The sequence below is a fragment of the Rousettus aegyptiacus genome, unplaced genomic scaffold (assembly GCF_014176215.1).
Source record: "Rousettus aegyptiacus isolate mRouAeg1 unplaced genomic scaffold, mRouAeg1.p scaffold_m13_p_1, whole genome shotgun sequence".
Lineage (NCBI taxonomy): Eukaryota > Metazoa > Chordata > Mammalia > Chiroptera > Pteropodidae > Rousettus > Rousettus aegyptiacus.
The window spans coordinates 9,086,879-9,100,347 of NW_023416284.1; the positions used below are offsets into that span (position 1 = coordinate 9,086,879).

Sequence of the window (13,469 nt, forward strand, 5' to 3'; positions counted from 1 at the left end):
GCGTCCCCTTCCAGACCTTGGGCTGAGAGGGCAGAGCCCAGACCTAAGGCTGGGAGCGGGGGAGGGCGGGGGATAACAGTCAAGGCCCGGGACTTCACGAAGGCGCTGTGTGGCAAGCCCTAAGGGAAAGTAAGAAGAACGGGCACCGGATTTGAACAGGGACAGAGACAGACAGCCCCAGAGATGCCCCTTCACCCCACTGGAAGACCTGGGCAGCGGTTGATCCCAACACCCCTTAATCCTGCCGTCAGCAGGTTTAAGGCCCTTGGCTCTCCTCCCCTCCTTCCCCTCCCTGCCCTGGGCTTTCGGCCCCTCCTTCCCCCCCCCTCACACCTTTGCCCCATGACGTCAGCCTCTCTGAGCGGACCTAGCCCAGCCCTAGCCGAGGCTGGGGCTGGATCCGGCAGCCATGTTCTCCCTGCCGTCCCTCCCCTCCTGGCTCCCTGGCCTCTCCTCCCTCGAGTGGGGCTCCAGCCTCCTCGAAGCCCTCCTTCAAGGTGAGCGCCTCCTTCCCACCCCCTCCCAGCACCTGTTCCAGGCAGCGCAGGGTGGACCCTGCCCACGTGGTTCTCCCACCACCTAGGCCGCCCCTCCTCCAACCCTATCAAGCACGCTTCCCTCCCTCCCGCCCCTCAGGCCTCGTCGGGGCCTTCGGAGTCTCCGTCCTCAACAGCCTCCTGAAGGTTTACTTCTTCCTGGGCTGTGCCAAGTGAGTGCTCACCTCCCTGGCCACTCCTAGCCCCTTAGGGTCCCTGGGCTCTGAGCTGCCACTCTGGTCTCTGAGGGAGACTGGGAGCAAGAGACCTCCTGCCGGCCAAGGAGAGTGGCCCGGGGCCCTTGGACCCCATCCAGGGCCCAGGATAGTGGTTCTGCCCCTCTGCCTACGCCCACTCTGCCCCAACAGCAACCCCGAGCGGCGGCTGGAAAAGGAGCGGCTTCGGGCCCGATGGGCCTCGCTGGAGACCGCGCACCTGGCAGGCCTGGCCCTGATCCTGACGGTCGTGCGGGCCCGGGTGGCCGCCCTGGTGGTGCTGGAGTTCTCCCTCCGGGCCATCTCCACGCTGCTCTCCCTGGGCAAGGTGAGCCGGGCCTGGGCCCAGGTGTTCGCCCCAGAACACAGGAAACTGGGCCCCCTTGGAGCACCCCGTGTCCGCACCACCCCACTTCTGAAAGATCGAGACCAGAGAGCAGGTCGTGACCGCCAAGGCAAAGTCTCCAGTCGGAGTGGACACGGCCTGAGGCCTTGAAGATGCTAGCAGGGGCCCCTGGGTATCAGGAGCTTCCCACGCTCGGGATATTTTGAGTGCGTCATCCCACTCACCCTCGCCACCACAGCGGGTGAAGGTCCGTGTGGTCCCCTTGGCACAGAAGGGGAAACCGAGGCTCGGAGAGTTAGTGCTTTGTTGTCAGCAACCCACAAAAGGCAGAGTCAGGCTCTGAACCCAGGTCTTCAATCCGAGTCACCACCCTTCAGCAAGCAGACGAATCCCACATCATGATCATGCTTGAAATTAAGCCAGAAGAAATGACCCCCTCAGGGCTCGACCTGCGGGCAGCATTCCCTCTCTGGGAACAATTCCCAGGGGTCCTTCGGGCTCCAGCCTCCTAGAGACTGGAGCGTCTGTACGTTGGCAGCCCTCGTGGGGCCCCGAGGGTGCGGGGAGGCCTGAGCCCCACCGACACGGTCTCTCTTTGGCCAGGGCACCCGGGGCACTGAGAGGCTGAAGCTGTACCTGCTCTGCCAGTTCTCGCTGGGCTGCGGGCTGACCTGCAGCCTGAGCTTCCTGCAGGAGGGCGCCCCTCACCGCACGCTCAATCTGCTCCTGGGCCTCGGGCTGGCCGCACTGCTCAGCGGGGTCGCCCGGCGCCTCTGCCACCACGTCTGCCGCCTGTACGAGCTGCACAGCCGCCAGCGCTGCTGTGGGGTCTGCCTGGGCCTGCTGGCCGGCGCACATGGCCTCCCTAAGCTGCTGGGCCGCGCTCTGGCCGTGGCCTTCGCTGTGGGCGACCTGGCGGCTGTGGCCCTTATCAACCGGGACTTCCTGAGCACCTCGGAGGCTGTGCGCTTCTGGACACCGCTCACCATCTGCTACGCCCTGCTGGTCATGTACATGCAGGGTAAGGACCGCAGGCAGGGTCCCGGGCATTCGCCGGGCATTCGCATCCCACTGCCTGACCCAGGCCCAGCACTGTGCTAGATGCCCCAGGAGGCCAACAAGTCAGCCCTGCCCCTGCCGTGCCAGAGTGCCAAGCCTGGTGGCAGAGGCCGTACTGTGGAACAGCCCAGAGGAGGGTGCACACAGCATGCAGTGGGAGCCCTGAGGAGATAGTGCTAGAAGTGGACCTTGAAGGATAAGCAGAGGCCCCCCGAGAAGTGAGGGGAAAAACAGACCCTGACAGAGGGCTTCGTATGCCGAAGCCCAGACGTAAGAGAGCGTGGCAGCCTCAAACTGAAAAATACTGGTACATTCGTCACGCCAAGGGCACAGGGAGGGGATGAGGCTGGCTGGGTCGCAGGGGCCCGAAGCGGAGCCCTCGCCACTCAGGCTGGGCAGTCTGATAATCACCCGTGGCCGGCTTTTAAGCAGGAGAGAGTGACCTGGTTAGATCTGAACTCCAGGAATTGCCGCCTGGCTGCAGGGCGGGGCTGGGGCAGGACAAGGAGGCGAGAGCCGCAGGTGCAAAGGCCCTGAGGTGGGAATGAGCTTGGAGCGCTCGATGAACAGCAAGGAAACCGGGACGGTGGGGGGTACGAGCAAAGGGAACGAAGTCAGGGGTGGGATGGGGCTGCTGAGCGGGCGCTGGTCGGATCGGGCAGGACCTTGTGGGCAGGGTGGATGAGGGGCTCTCAGTTTATTCCAAATGCAGCAGGAAGTGCTGGAGGGTCACAAGCATAGGAATGATTTCACCTTGCTGATGAGTTTAGAAGGTCACTCAGTGCTGAGTAGACGCTTGAGCTGTAGGGTCCAGAGCAGAAGCCAGGAGCCTAGTGAGGAGATGGCGGTGAGAAATGAAGGTGGCCGGCACGGGGTGGGGTGGCGGAGCGGCGAGGTGCGCTCGGGTGGGGATCCGCTTGTCAGAAAGGGTTGACAGGGCTTCCTGACGGGTTAGACGTGGGAGCGCAGGCGAGAGGAGTCAGGCCGCCCGCCGCAGCTCAAGGCCGGCGTGTCCTGGCCGCAGGAGGGAACACTTGCGGGTGGGCAGTGAGGCCTGGGAGGCAGCAGTGACCGCTGCCCTGTGGGAGTGCTGCCGAGGGTGTGCGTGGGGCGAGAAAGAAGGGAGAGGGGCTGCGAGGGGAGAAGAAGCCTGGCCCTGGGGCAGGGGAGCAGGGAGCTGGAAGCTCTGGCCTCCATCCAGCTGGATGTGAGTTTGGGGCCCTGGGTGCAGCAGCGGGCAGGCGGTGACAGGCACCCTGTCCCCACAGAGGAGCAGCGGCTGGGCCCTGGCCTGCAAAGCCAGGTCCAGACGGTGCTGGTGCGCATGGCCGGCCTCTTCGTGCTGCTGCTGACCGTGGGCCGCTGGCTGGACCTCCTGGGCGTCTTCGTCTCCCTGCTGGGCGAGCTCTGGTGCCTAATGGGTGTCCGCACTCTGCTCGACCTTTGCCAGATACAGGTGGGCGCCCCCACCCCATGCGTCCCCCCAGACACTGAAACCCTGCTCCAGACAGCCCTGGGAGCCTTGACAGGCCCAAGTCTAAGAAGAGCTGGGGCAAACTCTTAGGATGGCGGAGGAGGGAGTTGGAATCCTCTCTCTCACCTGGTGTTAACCTTAGACCTGTGCCCCGGAGGCCCCAGATGAGAAGGTCTTGGATAAATGGAGGTCTGAGGCCCCCCCCAGGGGATGGAGAATTGGGCGGTATCCTCCATCATTTCCTCCCCTCCTCCCCTCAGGACTGTCCATCCTAGAGGTTTTCGGTGTCAGCAACGAGCGAGCCAGCCCCGTCCCTCAGCACCTGCCCAGCCCTGGGGGACGGCCCCCTCCTGACCTGCCTCAGGAAGGACTCAGAGTCTATCTCAGGCCCACCTAGGCTCACCTGGAGGCCTTTAACCCAGCATGCTGCCTGGAGGCAGAGTGGCAGAATTGGCCCCCACCTAGAACTCGGGGCGGGCACTGGAGATCCCCATGATGGAGGGAAGGGTTGGCCCTCAGAAGTGGGGGCACCTAGAGGCCCGTGGGGTAATTCTTTTTTTTCTCAGGGTGGGCAGTGAACACACAGCCCCCTCGGACCTGCCTTGGTGGGGAAGTGGAGATGGGGAGAAGGGTGTCCCCAGAACTCCCCCCACCATTCTGGCCTCCCTCACCCTCTCCACGAACAATAAAGATGGTTTTCTCAGCCTGTGCTTGGAATCCCGAATACGCAGAGAGAAAGGAGGCTTTTCTGAGACCAAACAGCCCTCTGAGTGGGGCAGGCTCTGGGGATATGTGGCCGGAGTTTACTATCGAGGTGACAGAGGGAGTGACGGGGTGTGGCGGGATGGACACGCAGTTTAGCACCCGCTTGTAGTCCTGGGCGGATAGTGTCCCGTCCTGTACCATCCTTGGCTGAGAATCAGCTGAAGGGAGCACGATGCTGAAAAGGCCTCTCTTGGTGCTTGTCTAAGACCATGAGGATGCTTCCAGTCTCAGCCGGTTCAGCCTACTTTCCCTGCAGGGCCCAGCTCGAGGAGGCCACCAAGTGTACGAGAATAAGCGGGGTACCAGCTCTGCTTATCTGCTGTGTGCCCTCGGGTAAGCCGCCGCCCCTCTCTGCGCTGTCAGAACAGCTGCCATGGTTCGGTCACCTACCATGTGCTGGCCACTGTGCCGGGCGTTTTTATGGTCTCGTTTCATTCTGACATCAGCCCCAAGAGGTACGTACTGTTATGCCTTTTAAGATTCATGAACTGAAGCTCAGAGAGCTTAAGCAACTTAAGCAACTTAATCAGGGCTCACAGCTAGTTAGGCGCAGTCAGGGTTTCAATTTGGGTGGCGTAAGCCCAGAGCTCAAGGGCTTTGCATGCTCCCTGCAACCCTCTTCTCGTTGAAGGATCGGGGCCAGGGAAACTAACAGAGATGGGCATGAAAAATATGGCAGGTCCGTGCCTGGCACGTTCTGGAATGGGGTTCTGGCCACCTTTTGTCCCGCGTAGTCTGAGGCTCCAGCACAGTCATGTTCTCCTGGCCCAGCCGTGCAGCATGCAGGGCAGCTTGCTTCCATGGGCTTTGAGGGTCCCCACAGGGCAAACGAGATGCCCAGCCAGGGGGCTTCCGAGGGTTCGTGAGGGTCGGGTTGTTGGAGGCCCAGGGGAGGCACGGGGAGGAGGGGAGGCCTGGAGAAGGTTCTTGGAGATTCCAGGCTCCGATGGGTCTCACTTAGCCAAGGCCACTATGGTCACACAAAGGCTACTGCTTTAGAATGGATAGTGTCTGGCCTAGGTTTCTCCACTCGCCACCTTGGGGCACAGCTGGGATACAGGGGCAGGCCGGCCCCACGGCGGGACGGGCCGGTTTCAGCTGATCCTTCCAGGAGCGGCCACCCAACAGACAACTGGAGCCCCAGCTCTGATACCTTGCTCTGTCCTACCCCCAGGAGGGGCATCTCAGCCCCAGAGTAGCTGAAGTGGGGACACGCCTGTGGGTGTCCCCCTCCCCCGATACAGCACCCAACCCCCCTCTGCCTGGGAGTGCGCTCAGTCCCCTCTGGGCAGGAAACTCGCCTCAGTCTAGGAGGAAATGGCTCAGTTAGGTGGGCACAGGGCCAGCCAGTTGCCAGACCCAGACTGGGCTCTGGGTTCCAACCATTCTGTTTTTGCTGGAAGGTTCTCCTGCCTCCTGGCCACTGGCACAGCCTGGACCCGGTGGGGACAGAACCGGGAGGGATTGGACGTGGCCGTCCTTTCCTTTTTATAGACACAGGACTGTTTCCCAAACAAAAATGAGGACGTGTGGGCTGCAATAGGATTCTTTTCTTATCTATTAAGTTATTTTTTGTGAAAAGCCTGACAAGGGTATAAAAATTAGATCACTCTGACTGAGGCATTTAGCAAAGTTCCATACCAAACAAAGAGAAATAGGCCCGAAGTCTGGATGGCAGAGGAAATCCAAAAGGTCTGGTCCGGAACAGGGCTATGACGCTGGAACCTGTTCCCACAGAGACCGCGAGAGCCCAGACCCTGGGCCCCGAGCAGCGCCCTTCTGAAGAGTGGGAGGACAGAGCCTCCAGCCCCTGCTAAGAGGGGATGGTGACCTCTGGGGCAGCTGAGATCAGGGAGAGCCAGCCACCTCCTGCCTGAGGCCCCCTCCCCCGCTCGTTGCTTTTCTGAGCTATGGCCTGACCCTCTGGGTGTCCCGCATGCCTTTCCCTATTCATTCATTCACAAGTAATTACTTAACGCTGGGTCAGGGGATGGAGTGACAAGGGGCTACAGGGCAGGAAGGATGTATTTGTTATCTACAGTTGGGTAACAAATGACCACCGAACTTAGTTGCTTAAAACAAACGACTTTTATGGTCTCACTTTTTGTATGGGCTGGGGGCCTCGGTGCAGCTCGGCTCCTTCCTCTGGCTCAGGGTCTCTCTCAGTCACTGTCAAAGTGTCAGCTCTAAGGCTCGACTAGGGAAGGATCCGCTTCCAAGCTCACTCCGTGGTTGCCGGCAGGACTCAGTTTCTCGTGGGCTGTTGGGCCAAGGGCCTCAGTTCCTCTCTGGCTGTTGGCCGGGGTCTCCCTCAGTTCCTTGCCGCATGAGCCCCTCTATAGGATGGCCTCACAACAGGGCCACTGGCCTCCCTCCGAGCAAGCAAGTGAAGTAGGGGGAGAAGACAAGAAGGACAGAAGTCACAGTCTTTTTTGTAACCCCACGTGAAAAGCAACGTCCTACTGTTTTTGCTGTATTCCGTCGGTTAGAAGCAAGCCACTGGGTGTGGCAGAGGCGGGGGTTCTTGGGGAGCATCTTAGAATCTGCCCTCCACAGATGGCTGGAGCATTACAGAGAGGATGGCACGTCAGGGGTGAGGTCACGGAGGTGGGCAGGGGCCCGGCAGTCAGGGCCACGGTGAGGGTTAGGATTTTATCTTCCTCTGGTAGGCACTCAGCGGAGGCTTTGCACGAGGAGGTGACATAATCCTGACTTCTATGTTTACAGGATTCCTTTCCTTGCCGTTTTTAGAATAGACAAGTGTAGAAACAGCTAACCAGCTTGAAAACATTCAGCGTAACCCAGGTGACATGATGGGGCCTTGGACCAAACTGGTAGCCCTTGAGGTAGCCAGAAGTGGTTGGATTCTGGACTTTCTTGACGAGTTGATAGGATTTTCGGATCAATTAGATGTGGGCTTGAGAGAAAGAGGAATCTGAGGAGCCCTTTGATTTTCCACTGGGTGATTGAGATGGGGCATCTCTGGGGGCGGAGTGGAGTTATCACACACAGGTGTGGTCGGCGTTGATGGAAGGTCCAGGTGTGTGATGTGGTCTGGGGTTCAGGGAGGCCTCGCTGGGAAACAGCCGTTGAGACCGAATCCTGAAGGTGGAGTGGGAATTCCCAGGCCAAGGCGATGGCCGTAAAGCTCAGGCAGGTCTTAAGGGTCCTGAGTGGCCTGAGGAGCTAAGGAAGGGTACACAGGGCTGAAGGAAAGGGTTGAGGGGCGCAGCGGCAGGGGATGTTGTCACGGAGGTGGGCAGGGCCATGGAAGAGGTTTGGCATACCCCCTTCCCCAGACCTGTGGGGGCCACAGAAGGGCTGGGGGGTAGGGCAAGATGGTCTAGCCAGTGTCAAGAGCAGATCATAAGCAGGGCCGGATCAATTTTAAGGGCCCCCTTTAGGGAAAAAAAAAAAGTGCGAAGTTCATATGAAAATGGATTTGAGAATGAGAAAGAAAAGAACAGATTGCTAGAGCCCTGGAGATTTGGGTCCGTTCTCCTGACATGTCTCTGGGCAGTTTGCCAGGAACGCTTAGTGGAAAATGGTTCCTAAGGGTAACCTGGCTGTACCCCACATGCCAGAACACTCCATAACTCCCAGCAACCCCCAGCCCTCACGGGGGCCTATGCGAGTTAGATGCCTGAGCAGAGGTTTCATTAACTTCACAGTAAGGCCGCCTCTGGCAAAGAGAGATGTGAGAGAGCCAGCTGAGGGCTGTGGCAGGGTCTAGGCCACTTTGCACTTTAGTAAGGAGGGGTCTCGGGGATCAGGGGTGCTGAAATAGACGCTGCCAAGAATGGAGGCTCCCACTGGGGGTGGTTCAGGGAGGCGGATGGGATCGGCGAGGGAATAGGGGCTCAGCCTGAGCGGGCCACTGAGGGCTTGGGACAAGCTCAGGAACCCTCCAAAGGGAGTGACGCTAAGGTTTCCTCCCTTCTCCACAGAGAAGGGGCTCTGACCTTCAAGGCCAGGGTCAAGGAGGGGCCCTCCCAACCTGCTGAGCCTCCAGCCGCCTCCATGACCCACACTCGGGAGCCCGTGCTGGTTTGCTAAGTGTTGGCCTGGCCGTGGGAACCAGCAGAGCCAGCTAGAGCCAGCTCACGCCCCTGGACCAGGAGGGAATTAAGACCCAGACGTTGTTATCACAGCCAGGTCTGGGAGGCTGGGCGCTGCTGGGCCCGAGAGGACACAGGCTGGGGCCTGCGAGCAGCTCCGGCTGTGGTTCGCTTAGTTCCCTCATGGTATTTGAACATTTCCCCACAAACACAGCCTGTTGGATAAAGGAGCTCAGAGCTAGACTACCTGGGTTCGAGTGAGACGCTAATGGATGTGACCTTGAGCGAGTTATTCTCTATTTCCCAGTCTGTTGAGAGCACTGAACAAGGTGATGGAGGTAGGGCACTTAACCCAGAGCCTGACTGTGGCCTCTAGTGTCCCTCACACCCAGAAGGGATTATAACTCAGTCTCGGCCACGCCCCTCTGCTGCAAAGGGTCAATGAACACATTTGAGTAAGGGGACAGCGAAGGAGGCGCCAGCTCAGGCAGCAGAAGCAGGGACCGACCCCGAAGGAAGAAGGGAATAAAGAAATCCCCACCTCCCCACGGGGAGAATGAGCCTATTTGCATTTCACTTGCCATAGATTTGTTAATATGGCAACTCTTCATTGAGGAATTAAAACACTGTCTCCCCAGCTCTCAGAACAGCCTTCGGAGGAGTTGATTATTGTTCTTTCTTTCTCTCCAGAAGAAAACTCAAGGTTCAGAGAGATGGCATGATTTGCTCAAGGTCACAGAGCTAATAAGTACAGGAGCCAAGATCCAAATTCAAGTGGGTTAGACTCCAAAGCCCGAGCTCTTCTCAGCTCACTACTCTACTATTTCTTCTGTGATTTGCACGTCCAGCTACTTAAGACCTCACTCATGCATTTTATAGGAATTACCAAGCCCCTACTATATGTCAAGTACTGTGCTGGGTGCTGGAGACATGGAGATTAATAAGACATAGATAGCCCTGCTCCCATTCTGATGAGAGAAGTCTCTCAGTACAACCCCACAGCTTTGGATGAAAATGACTCTTAAGCCTACTTAGAGGCATCAGGGTAGACTTCTCAACAGTGGTGACGGGTGCAGAGTTTGCCAGGAGGAGGTGATCCCGACCCATGGAATCTCACCAGTCTTCATCATGACTCTGCTTTAAGCAACAGAAACATAGTTTTAACTGGTTGAAGAAAAAAAAAGGAAAAAGAGAATGCGTTGGCTCTAGACATCCAGGGGAGGATTTCAGGCATGGCTAGATCCAGCAGCTGAAGTTATGGAATCTGTTCTTTCCTCTATCATCTTTGCTCTCCTGCCCTCATGTTGGCTCAAATGTTGGCAAAAATGGTGCCAAGCTTGCATCCTGACAACCTGGAAAAATAGATTCTCTCCAAATAGTTCCAGCCAGGCCCTGAATGTGGGCGTGAAGTTCCCCAAACAGAAATTGGATACTGTTACCAGAATCCAGAAAAGTGATGCTGGCTGACAGAATCCATGCCCCTTAGACTCTTCAGCAGGACTAAGCCTCTTCCTTACCCTCGGCATTTTGTTCATCTCCCTATAATATCCTCAAACCGCTCTCTAGGGAAAAGGAAAGGAACTCACCCGTAAATACCTGCTAAGCACCGGGCATATTTATCCACACTCATCCTATCAAATCCTCACAATGAAACCACAGGGAAGGTACAACTAACCTCAGGTTACAAGAGGAAACTGAGGCTCGGGGAGAAGCGGCTTGCCCGAGGTAACAGGCTGGCAAGTGGTGGAGCTGGACTCACTCTCAGAAACCGATGTTACTCAATCTGCGCTTCCCCATCCCTGCGCCTGCTACGGTGTGTGTGTGTGTGGGGGGGACTTCCACTTCTCTGTATGATGCACACTGTGCCCAGCCCCTAGCACAGGGCCCCGCACACAGTAGGTGCTCAGGAAATATGTTGAACTGACCTGACTCCAGTGGCATAGTGAAGGAGAGAGGGAGGGACAGGGGCCGAGTCAGGGCTAGGAGACCCCGGGACAGGAGTCGGGGTCGGGGGGCGCGGGGTGCTTCTGAGACTGTTTGCTGAGGAGTGGGCACCCCTCCCGACCTGGATAGACAGCTTCATGCAGGTGCACATCTGGGCGCCCCTAGGTTGGGCCTGACAGCTCAGCTCTGACCAGCCCGAGCGGCACCTGTCAAGGGCAAGGGCCGCTGGGCAGACAGATGCTCCCCTTTCATGAGGTCTCTGGGCCCTGAGGACTTCAGCTCCGGGAAGCTTGTCCCTATCCTTGGACCTAGCTGCAGAGAAAATGGACCATGTGGGCAGAGAGCTCTGGAAACCGGGCAAGGATGATGTGAACATAGCCAGTGCTACCATTGGTGGGACACCGACCGGGGGCGAGGCCCCAGGGTGCCCTTTCAGTGCCTCTGTCCCCAGCAGTTGCAAAGAGAAGCATTCAAGTCCCCCATCCAAGGGCATCCGGCCAAGCTCTCCTGTTACAGGTGAGGAAATGGAGCTTTGGCGAGGGAAGGAACTTGGCCAAGGTCACAGCCAGCACCAGAGAGCTGGGAGTTAAGCCTAAGTCTGACCTCAAAACCCCTGTTTTCCCAACCCCCCCCCTCTTGTGTTTTTCTCAGCTGGCTCCTCCTCGTCTCAGCTTAAATGTCACCCCCACCCAGCCAGACAGGCCTGCCCTACCCTCACCTGCGCTACTTATTCCGTCTTAGTCCTTCGTTCATTCCTCCAGAGCAAGGGTCCCCAACCCCCGGGCTGCGGATGGTCCTGGTCCATGGGCTGCTAGGAACCAGGCCGCACAGCAGGAGGTGAGCGGCAAGTGAGTCCGTGAAGCCTCATCTGAATCTGCAGCCGCTCCCCAGCGCCAGCATCACCGCCTCAGCTCCGCCTCGGGTCATCAGGCATTAGAGTCTCATAGGAGCACCGGTCCCTGGTGCCAAAATGTTGGGGACTACTGCTCCAGAGCACACTTCACCACTGGCAATTATTATACTAATTTGCATTATATGTCGATCTCCCCCAACTTCCTGTAAGTTCCATGAGGACTAAGGTTGATTGTGTCTGACTTGCTTCCTGTGACCTCCTTGACTCATGCTTAGCACATAGTAGGTGCCCAATTAACGTTCGTTGAATCAAAGCCCTCCTACTGTCGGCAGCAGGTGCCATACTCTCCTCCCCGGCAGACTGGGCAGCAGCAAATGTCCCCACTGCCTTGGATCTTGCCCCCAAACCTGTGTCCCGCGCCTTCCCTGCCACTCAGGGTCTCAGCTGCTACAACCTCTTGCTCAGTTGCCTGGGAGAAAGCGGGTCCGAGGCCGGCACGGAGGGAGGAGGAGAGCAGGGCCTCCGGGCGGGTGGACAAAGGGCATGTGTTCTCATGCAGCACACTTCCTGGGTTTCCATTGCAGGAAGCTTGGCACCTGCTGAGGTGACATTGACACCGGGGCCGGTCCAGGCGACCATTGGCCAGGACACTCCTCTCCACCTGGGAACAGCAGCAGAGCGGGGATAGGTGGCTAGAGGGGCTGGACGGCAGGTAAGTGGTGGCAGCCGCCCCCCACATTCCTTTTTGACCTTCCCTCATCCCCAGCCAGTCTTAGCCCAGAGCAGATGTGAGGATGCCTGGGTCCTAGATGGAGCCCACGGGACCATGGACAAGGCCCCAAACCAATGCTTTGGTACCTCATTGTCCCACCTGGGGGTGTGATGTGGTGGCATGATGGATACCATATAAGTGACGGAGGGCAGCTGCATTTTCCTGTTTTCTGTTTTAAATAAGCTGCTGCGTCACAAAGCACTTGAGAAGGGGGTTCTATAGCCAAAAATGTCTGAAAACCCCCGGATCTCACCCTCCTCCTTAAGGTCCTTCGACCTCCTTCCTTGGGGGATGGGGGGTGGGGGTCGCGGGGGGGGGGTGCTGCGGAGGGAGGAGGGAGGAGTCTAGCTCCAAGCACCAGGGGGCTCGGGCTGTCTCTCCGGGCCTCAGCTTCTGAATCCGGGAATAGTGACAGTCACACAGTCCCAGAAGAGTGAACCTTACTGCTTACTAGTCTGGGTCTGAATCCAGCTCTGTCCCTTACGTGGCCTTGAGCCTCTCTGGGCCTCAGTTTCCTCACCTGTGAAGCAGGAATAACCAGCCTTGCCCCACAGAGCTGTCCTGGGATCAAAAGGAAAGACCTGTAGGCCAGACATGGACTCACAGCAACTTCTGTAAATGGCAACTTCTGCTACTGCTGCTGCTGTTATTGCAGAGTGGCTGTTACGGGAACGCCAATGTTTTGTTTTGCTTTGCTTTGCTTTGCTTTGCTTTGTTTTTGAGTTCGCCTGCCTGTGCGCACTGGCCCAAAGAAATGCCTGAACAGGAGTTTACAGAATAGAAAGAAAAAAGATAGTTTGATACTGAATTGGCCAATACAGAGATGGGGACCTTATGCCCCAAACTCCCACTTCCTCCTGATGGTGTGTAGGGTACAGATTTTATAAAGCAAAATCGTAGGACACCGTGGGTTAGCGGGTATGGGGTCATGCTGGGAGCTGATTGGTAGGAAGTAAGGTGAGGGTAATAAGTAATTCCTTCAGGTGTCGACGACAGTTCTGAGGTCTTTCCCCCTGTCCCACTGTCCAGGTCTCATGGGAAAGTAGCCAGGGGGTCATTCCAGGAGCCGAACGTAACTTAGGTCAAGATGTTATCTTTATCCTGCCAGAGGTCTGGATCCTGTGACCAGCAGTCAAGGCTGGGCTCCTGTCTTCTGCTGCCTTGCGAGTTGCTGGCCATGGGAGAGGCTGGCTAGGTCTATGAGGGGGAAGGAGAGAGAGAAAGGGGGAAAGGGGAGAGAAATGCGATTTCTAAAGCTAGGCTAGAAAACTAAATTTAATCGAAATCATAGGGACGTTCCATTTCAGCTGTGAGGATCAAATGAAAAAAGGATGACAAAAAAGTAGGTGAGGGCTTTAGGAAGGGGAGGGTGCTGGGGTATGGGACGAGGTTCCCCGCAGCCGCCCCACACACAACCCCGGTGAGCATGAGCCCCCTGAGAGCAGCC

General features: G+C 57.7%; 1 protein-coding gene across 4 annotated transcripts; it reads left to right on the plus strand.

Annotated features, from left to right (window-relative positions):
- Positions 1–60: 60 nt before the first annotated feature.
- Positions 61–12,255, plus strand: TMEM82 (transmembrane protein 82). 4 transcript variants are annotated; one of them, XM_016128318.2, is made up of 6 exons: positions 61–497; positions 637–709; positions 905–1,079; positions 1,701–2,118; positions 3,425–3,612; positions 11,835–12,254. In XM_016128318.2, the coding sequence occupies exons 1-6, from the start codon at positions 410–412 to the stop codon at positions 11,856–11,858; spliced, it is 966 nt and encodes a 321-aa protein (XP_015983804.1). In that variant the 5' UTR covers positions 61–409; the 3' UTR covers positions 11,859–12,254. The 4 variants fall into 4 exon arrangements, with proteins under 4 accessions (XP_015983804.1, XP_036084902.1, XP_036084903.1 ...); XM_016128319.2 differs by lacking the exon at positions 11,835–12,254 and adding an exon at positions 3,891–4,340 and having other exon boundaries at positions 64–497; XM_036229009.1 differs by lacking the exon at positions 637–709 and having other exon boundaries at positions 11,835–12,255.
- The last annotated feature ends 1,214 nt before the right edge of the window (positions 12,256–13,469 follow it).